The sequence below is a fragment of the Octopus bimaculoides genome, chromosome 25, assembly GCF_046866305.1.
Source record: "Octopus bimaculoides isolate indiv1 chromosome 25, ASM4686630v1, whole genome shotgun sequence".
Lineage (NCBI taxonomy): Eukaryota > Metazoa > Mollusca > Cephalopoda > Octopoda > Octopodidae > Octopus > Octopus bimaculoides.
Window position 1 is genome coordinate 23,206,188 of NC_142952.1, and position 16,892 is coordinate 23,223,079.

The 16,892-nt window shown below is 39.0% G+C and overlaps 1 protein-coding gene across 1 annotated transcript in view; it reads left to right on the forward strand.

Moving 5' to 3' along the window:
• Window positions 1-16,675, forward strand: part of LOC128250677 (uncharacterized) — a 37,021-nt gene extending 20,346 nt beyond the window's left edge. Inside the window, exons 4-7 of the mRNA XM_089342123.1 lie at window positions 3,820-3,915; window positions 8,264-8,417; window positions 12,098-12,140; window positions 15,115-16,675. Coding sequence (XP_089198249.1) covers window positions 3,820-3,915; window positions 8,264-8,417; window positions 12,098-12,140; window positions 15,115-15,160 — 339 coding nt within the window. The 3' untranslated portion in view covers window positions 15,161-16,675. The remainder of the gene's footprint in view (window positions 1-3,819; window positions 3,916-8,263; window positions 8,418-12,097; window positions 12,141-15,114) is intronic.
• Window positions 16,676-16,892: the final 217 nt, after the last annotated feature.

Here is a 16,892-nt window from a genome sequence, read left to right on the forward strand (position 1 = left end):
GAGCATACTGGCTTCATTCCTTGCGAGCTTACGTATGTCCTCAGCAGTTACAGCCCATGTTTCACTGCCATGTAGCATGGTTGTTCGTACGCATGCGTCATACAGTCTGCCTTTTACTCTGAGTGAGAGTCCCTTTGTCGCCAGCAGGGGTAAGAGCTCTCTAAACTTTGCCCAGGCTATTCTTATTCTAGCAGCTACACTTTCAGCGCACCCACCCCCACTACTAACTTGGTCGCCCAGATAGCGGAAGCTATCGACTACCTCTAGTTTTTCACCCTGGAATGAGATAGAAGTTGTTTCCTGTTTGTTTGCAGTCTTTATTGCACCTGAACATCTGCCACAAACAAAAACTAACTTGCTAGTTAACCTGCCTTTGATGTTGCTGCACCTCTTATGTGTCCATAGCTTGCACCGGGTACATCTTATAGAGTTACTACCTACTCCTTTTCTACATACTGAGCAGGGCCATCTACCTGAAGGGGTTTGTGTTTTATCTACCTTCCTACTTATTAGGATTTTGGTTTTAGCTAGGTTGACTCTAAGGCCCTTCAATTCTAGACCTTGCTTCCACACCTGAAACTTCTCCTCTAGTTCTGATAGTGACTCCGCAATTAGGGCAAGGTCATCAGCATAGAGGAGCTCCCAGGGGCAACCTGTCTTGAACTCCTCTGTGATTGCCTGGAGGACTATGGTAAATAATAGGGGGCTGAGGACGGAACCTTGGTGGACCCCTACCTCTACCCGGAATTCATTGCTGTACTCATTTCCAACCCTCACCTTACTGGCCGCATCTCTGTACATGGCTCGCACAGCTCTCACTAGCCATTCTTCTATCCCAAGTTTCCTCATTGACCACCAGATAAGGGATCGGGGGACCCTGTCAAAGGCTTTCTCCATGTCAAGGCTTTCTCCATGTCGATATATATATATATATATTACATGGTAAAATGCGAGCAAGAGAAATAATATTCTTAAGATTATAAACCTCGTAAAGTACAGAACAAGAAAATTTTTACTTGAAATATTGCAGCTAAGGATAAAATTTTAAATAAGATATTTAGATTTAGAAAATATTAGCTTCTATTAAAACTAAAAATTTTATTACAAGTTATTACTTCTATTTGTTACTACTTGTTCTATTAGAAATTTTAAAATAACTCAAAATATTTTTTGCACTTTAAAAAAATTCATTTTTAAAAATTATTAATTAATAATTAGAAATTTGAAATAGTTTATAAAAAATAATAATAGTACATAATTAGTTAATACAATAAATAGAATAATACAAAAATTATATATTACAGTAAAATCTACCTATAACAACAAATTCACAGTAAAATTTGCTTGAGTCATTGCCTAAGATATTGCCAAGTCTTCACATTTTTAGTCTTGACCTAATGTTTATTTTTTACAAAATAAAATTTGCCTACCATATATACTATTCTATTTTGCATAAAGCTTTAGCTATATTGGTACCTTTTGGCTCTCATTTTTTAAGAATTCTAGTGTGTCAATATTTTAACAAAATGATGTACCTTTTTTAATTAGAATGTTACATTGTAAATTCAAATTTTATCCTTAGCTGCATATATTAATTAAAAATTTTCTTGTTCTGTACTTTATCAGATGTAATAACCTGTCCTGAACTTTTCCAAGTGTAATAACTTGTCCTGTACTTTTCCAGGTTTATAATCTTAAGAATATTACTTTTCATGCTCGCAGTTTTCCATGTAATCCATGTTTTTTCCAGGCTATGCTATTATTAATAATGTGTCGATAATTTAAGATTTTACCTTATTGAAAATTGAATAATAAATTTCTAAATAATATTTTTAAAAATTAGTGTTGTTGACAATTTTTTTTCTTACCTCAATGATGCCAGGGACATATATTAAAAGTCCCCTTATAGAACTATATTCATAAAAAAGTATAGAACTATATTATCACCCTCAAATTTGAGAAACAAGCACTCATAACTTTTTTCTTTTAAAACTTCATTGCATAAGATTGATACCATGAAATTCTTCGAATTGAGCTCTATCATTCAAGCTTAATTAAAATATAATTTGGTTTTAAAATAAAGTAATTTAGATCTAAACTTGATTGTAGGTGTTACTCTCTTATAACGTTGCTACAAATTTTGATGTCAACTCTTTCTACTGGACCAATTCTCAATTTCTTTATGCCAAAATGTAGCTAGGGAACAGTCCTCTTCAAAAATGTTAAGTTTTCAGTTTGGTTAAGAATTGAATTAGTGACAAAGTCTGAAAGATGCTGGTATGTGAGTAAATTGTGGCTTTAACAATATTATTCAACTACAGTAGTAGTTGAATGATACATGTGAGATAGTTGAAATGCTTGAATGAAAAAGTATAGGTGTGTGTTGCCTCACTGTTTCACTATCGTATCACCCTCAGTCTTTCAGAAGCTTTGTCCCAGCCATAGATTTGACTTGTAGCCTTCAGAAGGTTGTCCTGTAAGAGTTTTCAGTTGTCCTCTAGTAAGCTATGAAGGTTAACAGAGGAAGTAGTGTTTTGTGTTTGGAAAATGCACAGGAACCATGAAGTCTACAGATATGTGGGAAATTGATTTTCTCAAATGCCCTGGAGGCCTTCTAGAGGTTGTAGATAACTTCTGTTATATGGGTGACCTAAATAGCAGTGGAGGAGGCTGGTTCTAAAGCGCAGTTGCTAGAATAAGAATAGGATGGAGAAAATTCAGAGAGCTTTTGCTTCTGTTGGCAACAAAAGACCTCACTTTCTCCAAGTGAAAGGAAGATTGTATGATGCTTGTGCATGAACAGCAATGCTACATGGAAGTGAGACTTGGGCCTAAATGCAGAGGATTCTCTCTATTCCAACTGGTATAGCCGTGTATCTCCTCCACAGCTACACACTTATCTCAATCCTATTATACATTCTAGCCTTTCATCAAGTTGCACACAGCCATCTTGCTGAATACTACTCCCCATCCCAGTCAAAGGGTCTTTGTTTTGCTAGTTATTTGGTGCCACATAAAAAGTACCCAGTACACTCTGTAAAGTGGTTGACATTAAGAAGGGTGTTCAGTTATAGAAACCATGCCAACGCAGACAATAGAGCTTGGCATAGTTCTCTAGCTTGCCTCTCTTGTCAAACCATCCAGTCCACACCAGCATGGAAAACGGACGTTAAATGATGAGGATGATATGTGTGTGTGTGTGTGTGTGTATGTATACATTTATGTGTGTGTTTGTGCTTGTATGTACCCTTGTTTAGGCTTCATATGATGATTGTCAATAAGCATTATTATTATACAAGCTAATTACTTGCTGAAGATAGTATGCAGTGGATATGAGTGGGATGGGAGGGGGGAGGGTAAGCCTTAAAGTACATGTCTGTGAAACCAACTGCTTGACAGTGTGTAGTTTAGATCGTAGGCATTATCAAGGAGCTGGGGTCTTGGTTGAATATTTATCTCTATCAGAAGATCAGTTTGATATTCCTTCCCTGCTAACAGACAGGAGTTAACTCTGTTATAACTTTTGTTCTTCGTAAGTTATGACACATATAGTGTGCATCTTTGATATCTTGCTTGAGACCTGTTGGAAATAGCTATCAAATTATGTCTTTCACTTTTTTTTGGACAAGGAAGGACCTATTGTTTTGCTAGTGTGAAATCTATACTGAAGAAAAAAGGGATGAGGACTGGTCATTTCCGGAATGCTTTTAATTTAATCTAAGGTTTGCTGGATTAGAACTGACCTGGGGATACATAGTAATGATCTTACCTTGTTTCATTCCATGTATTAACATGCTAAACATCAATTTTTATTTCAAGAGTACTGTCACAGAAAACTCTTCTGGTTCCAACATAAAACGGAAATGTTTGATGTCCACTCCAGTTTTGAACTGCAAGTCAACCAGCAGGATCCCAGTGAGTTTTCACTTTTTTTTTTATGTAGGAAATTTCCTTTTTATTTTAGGAAGTTTACTTCCAACCACATGGTTCTGGATTCAATCCCACTGCAAGGCAAGTGTCTTCTGCTATAGTTCTGGCCCAACCAAAGCCTTGTAAGTGGATTTGGTAGGCAGAAACTGAAAGAAGCTCATCATATATGTATGTGTGAACACTGTAGAGGCTGTATGACTTCACATGGTCATCATGAAAACCAAGTTCACCCAAACTTTGGATGCGTCTCCAGTCAGGGTGACAACACAGTGCTCCACATCTTTGAACAGGGCCTTAGGCTCAATTCAGACAGCTATTTCAAGCTGCTGGAGACTGGTCAAACCCTGACTAGGGAGGGTTGCTTCTGGAAGGCCATATGTGTGGCAGCAGGATTCAGTTCCTAGCCATACTGCCTTTAAGATTCAGAAGTGATTGTCAGAGAATTTCTACAACTTCACTAGCCTCAATTTCAGGACTACTAATTCCCCTGATTGCAATCCCATGGATTATGTGTGGGGCACAGTTGAGAAGGATACCAACTGCTGTCTCAGTGGCTGAAAAGATTATTATTATATGAATAAGAGGAAGAAGGGCAGCTCAAGTATTTTACCCAAGACTTAATAGGATTTAATAGAAAAAGAGAAGCAGGTTGTGAGTTAACATCCAGGCCGAGCTGGTGACCAATATCAAGATATTCTCAGGGACATAATGAGAAATGCATGTGCCAGGTTCTGGGTCTGTCTGAGGCCATGGTGGAAGCTGAGAGTGGCTACTTTGAGTAAACTGTTATCTTCGAGCCATAATCTAGTTGATATTTTGTCTTTTTTTTCCTCTTAAATACTTTTATTTTGAGATGAGATATTGTGTTTTGTTTTCTTTATATGCAAACTGTCAAACTTAGCCCAATTGCACTATATGTGTGTGTGTGTGTATTAGCATCGTAAATAGCACCATTTGAGCGGAATCGTTACCAGCGTCACCTTCTAGCGCTTGTGCTGGTGGCACGTTAGAAAATCATTCGAGCAAGGTCATTGCCAGTGCCACTGGACTGGCTCCCGTGCAGGTGGCACGTAAAAAACACCGTTTTGAGCGTGGCCGTTGCCAGTGCCATGTGACTGGCCCTCGTGCCAGTGACACGTAAAAGCACCCACTACACTCTCGGAGTGGTTGGCATTAGGAAGGGCATCCAGCTGTAGAAACTCTGCCAGATCAGATTAGAGTCTGGTGCAGCCTGCTGGCTTGCCAGTCCTCAGTGAAATCGTCCAACCCATGCTAGCATGGAAAGCGGACGTTAAACGATGATGATGATGTATAAATGGACATATATGACTACTTTCATGTCCTTCTTGCTATGCCCTAGTAACTCACATAGTCAATCAGGTTATTCAGGAAGACATTATCCCCAAAGACTGGTGTGGCAGTATTATAGTCAGCTGCTACAAGGGTAAAGGTGATGCTTTAGATAGAAGTAACTACAGTGCTATCAAACTGCTGGATCAGGTCATGAAAAATTACAGAGATCTCAACTAATTAGGGATAGAATTAAACTAGTTGAGATGCAGTTTGGTTTTGTTCTTGAGAGAATTACCACAGATGCCATCTCCATAGTGAGACAGTTGCAAGAAAAGTATTTGACCAAAAGTAAGCCAGCTTTCGACAGGGTTCCCTGCTCTCTTATTTGGTGGTCTCTAAAGAAGTTAGGAGTAGAGGAGTGGCTTGTTAGAGAGGTTCAAACCATGTACAGCGATGCTGTCAGTAAGGTGAGAGTTGACCTTGAATACATTGATGAACTTAACGTACAAGTTAAAGTTCACCAGAGATCAGTTCTTAGTCCACTCTTATTCATCATAGTTCTCCAGTCCATAACAGAGGAATTCAAAACTGGATGCCCATGGGAACTATTATATGCTGATGATCTCACTCTTATTGCAGAATCTGAAACACAATTGGAGAAGTTCTGGGTTTGGAAGCAAAGGGCCTTAAAGCTAACTTAGCTAAGACTAAAGTTGTTGTTAGCGAGAAAGGAGATAACTCTTATTCCAGCTGGCAAATGGCCCTGTTCAATATGTAGGAATGGAATGTAATTCCATTAGCTGCACCAAGTGTAACCTATGGACACATAAGAGATGCAGTGGAATCATGGGGGGATGATTATCATATAAGGTTGCTTTCATGTGTGGCAGATGTGCAGGAACAGTAAGTACTAAGAGCACAAGTGACCTAAACTCTCTCAAATGCTCAGGAGGCTCTCTTGAGGTAGTGGATAGTTTCTGCTATTTAGGTGACCAAATTAGTAACAGTGGTGGATGCTCTGAAAATATTGTTTGTAGAATATGAACAGGATGAAGGAAGTTCAGAGAACTACTACCTCTTGGCAGCAAAAGGACTCTCTCTCAGAGTGAAAGGTAGGTCATATGATGTTTGTGTGAGAACAGTTATGTTACATGGTACTGAGACATGGGCTCCGACTGCAGAGGATATGTGTAGGCTGGAGAGGGATGAAGGTAGTATGCTCCATTGGATCTGCAACATCAGTATGCATTACTGACAAAGCACAACTGTGTTGAGAAAAAATTTAAGCATAATAGGGATTAAATGTGGCATGCAGGAGAGGAGAATGCATTGGTTTGGACATGTGATGTGTATGAGTAAAGACAGCTGTATACAGAAGTGCCTGTCACTGAAAGTGGATGGTACCTGTGGAAGAGGGAGACCCAAGAAGACATGGGATGTAGTGGTGAGGACTCATCTTAGGATATTGGGGGCTCACAGAAGAAATGGCAGTGGACTAAGATGTTTGGTGATATGAGGTTCTCGAGAAAACCCATCCATAAAATTGAGTGCTAGAAGAGTTGTGTCCCACCCACATGTAGCAACACACTTTTCACCCACCCTACCCTAAGAAATCCAACTACAACTCCTCTTCTAATTGCATCTTTCTCTTCCTCACGTTTTCTCATACATTATGATTGTTTTCCAAACCCCATTCTTGCCCTCACTGCTCCCCACACCTACTCCCTATTTTTCTAACCAGGCTCTACACTCGTATTCTTGTTACTTGTGAGTAAATCCTAGCACTACACCATCTCTCTTCTGCTCTCTCTTACACTTTTGCTGTTTCCTACTCTCTCTCTCTCTCTCTCTCTCTCTCTCTCTTTCCCTCTGGTCACTCTCTCCTCTTGTTTTTCCTCTGACTAGGTAACCAAATATCACCTTTACATCAGTACACTTGTTTCTGGCTTCTTTCTGCCCCCCCTCTCTCTCTCTCTTTCTCTCTCTCTCTCTCTCTCTCTATCTTTCTCTCTTTCTCTCTCTCTTTCTCTCTCTCTCTCTCTCTCTCTCTCTCTCTCTCTCTCTCTCTCTCACTGGGTAACCATGTACCTGCTCTGTAGTAAGACACCTATTTCTGCCCCTCTATTTCTCTGTTACACTCTAACCTTTCATCACTTGATACTGGATCACCTCCTCTAATTGTGTCACCCCCTCTGTTGTGACAAGAGACCTGCTTCTGTCTCTTTGTCACACTCTAACTTTCATCCTCTGACACAAATGCCCTGCCCCTCTCATAATTCCATGTCTTGTTAGTTACATGTTTACCCTGCCAGTGCTGGTGCCACGTTAAAAGCATCCAGTCCACGCTGTAACATGGTTGGCATCTGCAAAAATCTTGCCAAAACTAACTTCGCCTGTGCTAGTGTCATATAAAAAGCACTGGGTTCACTCTGCAGGGTGGCTGGTGTTAGGAAGGGCATCTAGCCGTAAAATCCCTGTCAAAACAGATGCAGTAGCCTTGGGTAGATTCTTCTACCCGGCTGGCTCCTGTCAGCTGTCCTCTCCATGCATGCATGGAAGATGGACATTAAACGAAGATGATGATGATATATATAACCTTTTATCATTTGTTCCAGTCACTGGACTGCAAGCCATGCTGTCATGCTGGGGCATTACCTTGAAAGGACTTAAAACAAATCAACCCCAGTACCAATTTTTTTAAACCTAGCACTTTTTCTGTAAGTTTCTTTGCTAAACTGTTAAGTTATGGAGACCTAAACTAACCCAACACTGGTTGTCAAATGATAGTGCCAGAGACACACACGCACACACACACACACGCACACACACACACACACACACGCACACACACACACATGATGGGTTTCCTCATAGCTTTCGTCTTCTAAATTCACTCTCAAGGCATTGATCAGTTGTAGAAGACACTTGCCCAAGGTGTCACACAATGGGACTGAAGCCAGAAACACATGGTTGCAAAGCAAGCTTCTTCACTACACAATATAAAATTTCAGAATGAGATTTGAATTTTTTTTATCATCAGACATCAGGTTCTAAGGAAGTGGTGAAACCCAAAATGACGCAGCCATTTAAACTACAGCAACCTCTTATGACACTGAACATCAGTAAACCTAACGTCTCCAACCAGGTGGCACAAAAAGGCCCGGTGAAAGCCATCCACAAGCCAGTCGTCAAAGGTATGTATTTGTTTTTAGCATTTTAACATCCACTTTTCCATGCTTGCATTGGTCAAAAGTTTGAGGCAGATTTTTTTTCTATGGCCAGATGTCTTTTCTGTTCCCAGTTCTTGCATGGCCAATGGTCAAACATGTTTTCACAGAATATTGGAAATTAATAACACTGCTTGTATGTCAGTGGCACTCATTTACAATTATCATGCAATGTCAAGACAAGGAGACACAAATACTACACACACACTCACACATGCATATACATTATCATCATCATTATATATTTATATTGTGGAGGCGCAATGGCCCAGTGGTTAGGGCAGCGGACTCGTGGTCATAGGATCGCGGTTTCAATTCCCAGACCGGGCGTTGTGAGTGTTTATTGAGCGAAAACACCCAAAGCTCCACGAGGCTCCGGCAGGGGATGGTGGCGAACCCTGCTGTACTCTTCCACCACAACTTTCTCTCACTCTTACTTCCTGTTTCTGTTGTGCCTGTAATTCAAAGGGTCAGCCTTGTCACACTGCATCACGCTGAATATCCCCGAGGACTATGTTAAGGGTACACGTGTCTGTGGAGTGCTCAACCACTTGCACGTTAATTTCATGAGCAGGCTGTTCCGTTGATCGGATCAACTGGAACCCTCGACGGAGTGCCAACAGTATATTTATTATGGGATATGTTAATTTGAATGATATTTTATACTTTTTTCTGTATCTAAATATGCTGGTACAATAAAAACAATTGTCAGTCATGTAGGGTGTAATCACCAATTAAAGATAGGATTTTCTCCATTCTTATTCTTGTTATCTTATATTCCAAATTTCTTCATTCTTCTCTGCAGTATTTAGATTTATTTTGCATTTATTGGTATCTAATTGTTTGATATTCTTTTATTCTTTTACTTGTTTTATGTGGAGCATCACATTTGCTACCCTAGTACTTATTCTCTTTTGCCAAACCGCTAAGTTATGTGACATAAACACACCAGCATCAGTTGTCAAGTGATGACAGGGGGACAAAAACAGACACACACAAAATCTGCCAAATCTATTCACAAGGCTATAGTAGAAGACACTTGCCCAAGGTTGGGAAGCAAGCTTCTTACCACACAGCCATGCCAAGTTAACCAAAATCGTTTAACACTGAGCACTTTATAGATATCTGCCTGAATTTATTAATCCCTTCTGATATATATATATATATATATATATATATATATATATATTCATTCGTGTGTGTGTGTGTGTGTGTACACAATGGACAACTTTCAGTTTTCTGTCCACTAAATCCTCTTGCAAAACTGATTGGCCCAGGGCTTTAGTAGGAAACACTGCCATGCGAAAAAGACTGAACTTCAAACCATGCGGTTGGAAAACAAACTTCTTAACCACAAAGCCATGATGCACCTATTATATTAACAAATCTTGTTTTAATCCTATGGCTGAATTAGCAGAATGCCAGTCATTATTGACATGGAGATTTTGAAGTAGCAAAAAAGCAAGCCAGTTTAACTTCATTGTTGATTTCTATTCATTTTTTGCATTTTTTTTTAAATGTGATAATTTTCTTAGAGACATTTTATTTGTGTTTTTTAAAAAAATACATGTTTGAGGCATTTAAAATAGCCTATATGCTTGCTATTATACATATTTTCTGTGGATGTATGGGTCAGAAGCTTGCTTCCCAACTATGTAGTCTTGAGTTTAGTCCTGCTGTGTGACAATTTGGGTAAGTGTCTTCTGCTATAGCTCAAGGCCATCCACAGTCTTGTGAGTGAATTTGGTAGACGGAAACTGAAAGAAGTGTTGTAGTGCATGTGTTTGTGTACATCCTTATTTTGGAATCATGTGATGATTGTAAATGAGCATCATCATACAAGCAATGTCGTTCATTTTCAGTCTTCATTTCAAGCCAAGGGGAAATATTACCTTGTTTAGAGAAAGGTAGATGTTGGCAAGAGGAAGAAAATATCATCTAACATCTGTTTTCCAAGCTAGCATGGGTTAGACAGTTTGACCAGAGCTGGTAAATTGGCTAACTGCACCAGGCTCCAGTTGTCTGCTTTGGCTTGGTTTCTATAGCTGGATGCCCCTCCTAATACCAGCCACTTTACCGAGTGCACTGGGTACCTTTTACATATTGCTGTGCTACGACCATGATTTCACTTAGCTTGACGTATCCTCTCAAGCGCACAGTAATTCGCCAGAAGTACTGGTCACCTGTCATCACCTCTATGACACTCAATATCTGAAGATCCCATTTCACCAACTTGTCCTTTGTCTTCCTGGGTCTACCTCTTCCACGGGTTCCTTCCACAATTAGAAATCAGCACTTCTTTATGCAGCTGTCTTCTCTCCTGCACACTACATCTGATGTCTCTTGAGACCCTTACACTCTATCGTATGTACACACTGATGTTGCACATCTACCAGAGCATGCTAGCTTCATTTCTTTCAAGCCTTTGCATGTCTTCTGCAGTCCACAGCCCATGTTGAGTGACTTTGGTAGTTTACTTCTTTGATTGGTAATTTACATGGCTACCCAGTTCCATCACTGATCACTTCCTTGCCACAACTGCCACCCTTTTAAAATTCTGCCTCTTCCCCTATTGTAGGTACTAATATACGGATGTTGAAATTGTATAAGCTTCCGTCTGGGTGTGTAACCTGCAAAGGATTTATGCATTGGTTCTTCCCTCTTGACTGACTCTTGTATTTAGACATAAGGTGGTGCTTCAGTATGGCCACAGTCCAATGACTGAAAGAGTAAAATTGATTTTAATTTTAATTTTTAGGTGCAACCATAGCTTTTTAGTTGAGTAGCTTGCTTCCCAGCTACATGTTTTCAGGTTCACCCCCCTACTGTATGACACCTTGGGCAAATGCCTTCTATAACCCCAGGTTGACCAAAGCTTGTGAGCAGATTTGCTAAACAGACAGTTGAAAGAAGCTTGTGTGTGTGTGCTCTTTTTTTTACTTGTTTCAGTCATTTGAATGCGGACATGCTGGAGCACTACCTTGAAGGGTTTCAGTTGAACAAATCAACCCCAGGACTTATTTTTTTCAAAGCCCATTACTTATTCTATAGGTCTCTTTTGCCAAACCGCTAGGTTTACTGAATTGTAAACAACAACATTGGTTGCCAAACAATGGGGGAGTGGGGAGACAAACAAAGATACACATAACAGGCTTCTTTAAGTTTCCATCTATCCAATCCACTCACAAGACATTGGTTGACCCAAGGCTATAGTAGAAGACACTTACCCAAGGTGCCATGCAGTGAGACTGAACCCAGAACTATGTGGTTGGGAAACAAGCTTCTTACCATACAGTCACACCTGAATGTGTTTCTTTGAGTTTCGGTCTACCAAATATATATGTGTGTGTGTGGTGTGTGTGTACCCTTCTCTTAACATCAGGTAATGTTTGTAAATGAGCACTATCATACAAGCGATGTGGTTCATTTCTAGTCTTCTGTGAAAACCACGTGGGGAAATATTACCTTGCAAGTGAAGGTTGGTGGCAGAAAGAGCATCCAGTTTTAGAAAATATGCCTCATCAAATCCTGTCTGATACATGCAAGCATAAATAAGTGGATGTTAAAAACAATGATGAAAATAAATGTGTAAGTGTGACAGAGAATTTAGTTGTTCTTAATTAAATTTTAATTTTTTCCTATTTCAGCTTCTGAAAAGATCCCTGCACCAGCTTTATCCACAAGATCAAAGTAAGATATTTTTGTTATGTAATGTTTGGCTTCTAATTGGCTTGATTCAATAATTTCAGTGTATTGCTATCGAACCAGCTGCTTACAAGTTTAAGGATGTACATCTGTAGCCATTGTTTAATGTTAGAGAAGGTATTGCTTGCATTGAAATGATTGCTCTAATTACTCATACCGTTTCTATCATCCAACATCAACCAAGGGCTATAAATGTAACACTGTAAGAAGTCTTAAGCTTATAAGCACATACACACCACCATCATCCTCCTCATCATTTAGCATCTATTTTCTATGCTAGGTTGAGTTGTTTGACTAGAGATGGTGAACCAGAGAGCTGCACCAGGTTTCAGTCTGATTTGGCTTGGTTTCTCCAACTAATGCATTCCCTTCTCATCACTGCCCATCATGTCTCACACTTCAGTGAACTTGCCTTCCCATCCCGCTTCTCTTATGTCTACCTTAAGGTTGAGGATACACCTTTTCACCATCAATCTTTCTTTTCTAATTGTGAAAGGAGAGAGGGAGATGAGGTGGGGTGTGTAGTGAATGGTCACAGGCAGAAGGAGGTGTTAGGAAGATATGTTGTAGGGGAAGATTCATTAGGGTCACATTGTGTGCGGGTAGGTTTGTGAGGGTGATGGGAGAGTGGCAGATAGAAGAAGAGAGGTGAATACAGCAAATGGTGAACATTGGTGGGGGGGGGGGGTGTTAGGAAGACGGAATAAATACCAAGCTTAAAAAGACAATATAAATACTGGGGTCGATTCAACTAAAATTCTTCAAGGTGGTGCCCCAGTATGAAACGAGTAAAAGACGATAAAAAAGGTTGTGGGAGAGAGATTTGTGAAGAGGCATGATTGTACAAGGATGTAGCTTTCTGACCTCCATTTCACTGAGCTAGACAGATTTTTTCAAGCACAGCAAATCACCAATCCTCTCAGTCCTTTGTCATTTCCTGTTTAAGATCATCTTTTGCCACTTTGTCCCATGTCTTCTACAGCTCTTCTTTATGCAGCTCTCATCATTCAGACACATCAAATGACTTCACCGACGCAGTCTTCACTCCTGCACACTGCATCTGATACTTCTTATACCAAATTACTCAACTTTTCTCTCAATCTATTTACGCTTTGTGTATATGTATGTATGTATATAGGTGCAGGAGTGGCTGTGTGGTAAGTAGCTTGCTTACCAACCACACGGTTCCGGGTTCAGTCCTAATGCATGGCACCTTTGGGCAAGTGTCTTCAACTATATCCTCGGGTTGACCAAAGCCTTGTGAGTGGATTTGGTAGACGGAAACTGAAAGAAACCCGTTATATATATATATATATATATATATATATATATATATATATATATATATAATGTGTGTGTGTGTGTTTGTCCCCCCACCATCGTTTGACAACCAATGTTGGTGTGTTCACGTCCCCGTAACTTAGAGGTCCGGCAAAAGAGACTGATAGAATAAGTAGTGGGGCTGATTTGTTTGACTAAAGGTGGTGCTCCAGCATGGCTGCAGTCAAAGACTGAAACAAATAAAAGAAAAGAATATATATATATATAGATATATATATATATAGTTTTTTGTCTTGCAAGTACTTTGTGACTTTGTCAGTGCAGGTGCCACTGAAAAGCACTCAGTCCACTCTGTAAAGTGGTTGGCATTTGGAAGGGCATCCAGCTGTAAAAAATCTTGCCAAAACTGACCTCGCTTGTGCCACATAAAAAGCACTAAGTCCACTCTATCGAGAGATTGGTGTTAGGAAGGGCATCCAGCTGTAAAAAATCCTGCCGAAACAGCTACAGAAGTCTGGTTCAGGCTTCTGCCTGGCCAGCTCTTGTCAACCCCACCCCATGCCAGCATGGAAGGCGGACAGTGATGATATATGTATATATTTATTTAATACTATTTTATTGAAGATGAAAAATATTCACGAACTGTTTTTCAGTTTCCCATAACTGTTCATCAGACAGTTGCAAAAAGTAAAAGAAAGTAGAAAACCAAAAGCCTGTGTGTGTGTGTGTGTGTGTGTGCATGCAAACATACAAATATACACAAAATCCTTATTGCATGCTGGCATGGGTTGAATGGTTTGATAGAACTTGGCCAGTTGAAGAGTTGCCCAAGCTTCATTTATCTGTTTTGGCAAGGTTTCTGCAGCTGGATGCCCTTCCTAATGCCAACTGCCTTACAGAGTGTACTGGGTACTTTTATGCACCACTGGCAGTGGTGCTTCCATGTGGTACCAGTACAGGTGCTTTCTACATGGCACCAACATATTTTCTATAAGTAAAATGGAGAAAGCAACAAAAAAAAAAATGTAAAGGATAAACTACTAAATAGGAAGTTCAGCTGAAATTAGTCAAGGCCAATTTTTCAGTATACCAAAGTAAAATGGCAGAGAGAAAATATATGATAGTGTCAGCAACTACTGGAATAAACTAATAGTGAAGATTGAAATATAAGGCCGAGTAGTGGGGGAAAAAGTAAAGCTCAAGAAACAAAATTTGCAATCAGGTCAAAAGTAAACATATATTGAAATTAATATTAGAAACAACTTTGAAAAAAAAAAAACAAAAAAACAATAGAGGAGCATAGAAATGAAACCTTCAGATAAATTAATAATTTTCAGCAATTTAAATTCAACTTGCGCTATAAAATAGTAAAAGAGTGGACAGTAACCTCACATCTAAACCAGCTTTTCATAAACGTGCCCGACACTTGATATTTTCATGGCAGCATATAAGCTGTTAACTTCAGACTATTTTTAAGAGATGGAAACACACACACACATACACACACAACTTTACATATAAATAGTAAAACAAAAATGTGTGTGCATATATATATATATACACACACACACACACACACACACACACACACACACACACACACACACACACACACACACACACACACACTCATGCATATGAATATACACACAACTTAAATTCTTTTTTTTTGTTTCAGATTACCAATACCAGCATCTACCAGTCGCATTCCTCAGATGAAATAACTTTTTGTTACTTAATGTTTTAAACCAAGGATTTTGATATGTAGGAAAATAAAGATCTTTATTTTATGTAAAAATAATGTTTTTATTATTAGCATCTAGAGGAGTGAGGTGAACTGAAGAGTCGGTAGAGCATTAGACAAAATACCTTGTGAATATTCCAGCTGTAAGGTCTATTTTGCCTTTCATCCTTCAGAGTAAACAAAATAAAGTACCAGTGAAGTGTTTGGGTTGATTTTGTCTATTATTTTTTCGCCTTGTGTATTTCTGATCTTCTGTCTATGGTAGAAATCATCATTATTATTAAATTATTATAAAATTGTTAAGATGCCAGGCAAAATGTTTATCAGTATTCTGTAGCTTTGTTCTGAGTTCAAATTTTGCCGAGATTAACTTTGCCTTTCTTGACTGATAAATTAAGTACAAGTCAAGTACTGGGGTTGATGTGATCGACTATTTCCGTCTCACAAAATTTCAGGCCTTGTGCTGTTTTTTTTTTGCCAAAACAACAAACTTTCGGGGTTTGTTAATTACATGAACAGATTGTTTCCAGAAGGTTTTTAGAAATTTTTTGTTGAAAAATGATGTACAAATGTAAACATTCATACGGGAAGCTGACTCATTTAATTTTAGAATAAGTTTTCACAAATATAATGAAGTTGACTTTTATTTATGCTGGACGGTATAATTATTATTTTTATTATTGTTGTTATTATTAATGCGAAATCGTGATGGCACCTGTGCCCAGTGTCGCCTTTCTGGCACTTGTGCCCGCGGCATGTGTAAGAACTTTCAAGCGAGATCGTTGCCAGTGCCCCTGGACTGGCTCTTGTGCGGGTGGCACATAAAATACACCATTTCAAGCGTGGCCGTTGCCAGTACCGCCTGACTGGCCTTCGTGCCGGTGGCATGTAAAAGCACCCACTACACTGAGTGGTTGGCGTTAGGAAGGGCATCCAGCTGTAGAAACTCTGCCAAATCAGATTGGAGCCTGGTGTAGCCATCTGGTTTCACCAGTCCTCAGTCAAATCGTCCACCCATGCTAGCATGGAAAGCGGACGTTAAACGATGATGATGATTATTATTATTAAGGTGGCAAGTTGGCAGAAATTGTTAGCTCACTGGTCAAAATACCTAGCAGCAATTCTTCTTGGTTTTTATGTTCAGAGTTCAAATCCTGTCATGGTTAATTTTATTTTTAAACTAAATGCTGTCCAGTATTAGGGCCAATGAAATTGACTACCAACCCTTCCCCTAAAAATTTCTTGTTTTGTACCAAAATTTCAAAGAATTATATTATTACTAGAATGCTACCCATCATGTCATGGGGAACTGTTAAAGTGTACTTTTGTTACCATGGTTAATTTGGTAAAAATTAAATTATATTATTGTATGTATGCTATATTTCCTGATATTACCACCCAAAGTGGTAAATGTATACTTCTGAAGATAACTTTTATATAATGGATAACACTTGTGCATTAATATTGTAATAAACTGTCTGCTATAAATTCTAAAGTTAGTCAGTACCCTTGTGATTAATGTGAAAAAAAGTTACTTTACTAACTTGAAAAGCATTTAAGGAAAGTATTCATTACAATTGTAATAAATATCTTATATTGTGATTATTGTATTAATTATTGCAGATCTTTTTTCAGCTACAGCCAACTCTGTTTCTGTGATTCATTCTTTCCTTACGTTGTGTGTTGTGTTCTTTTACTTATTGCCTGCCACC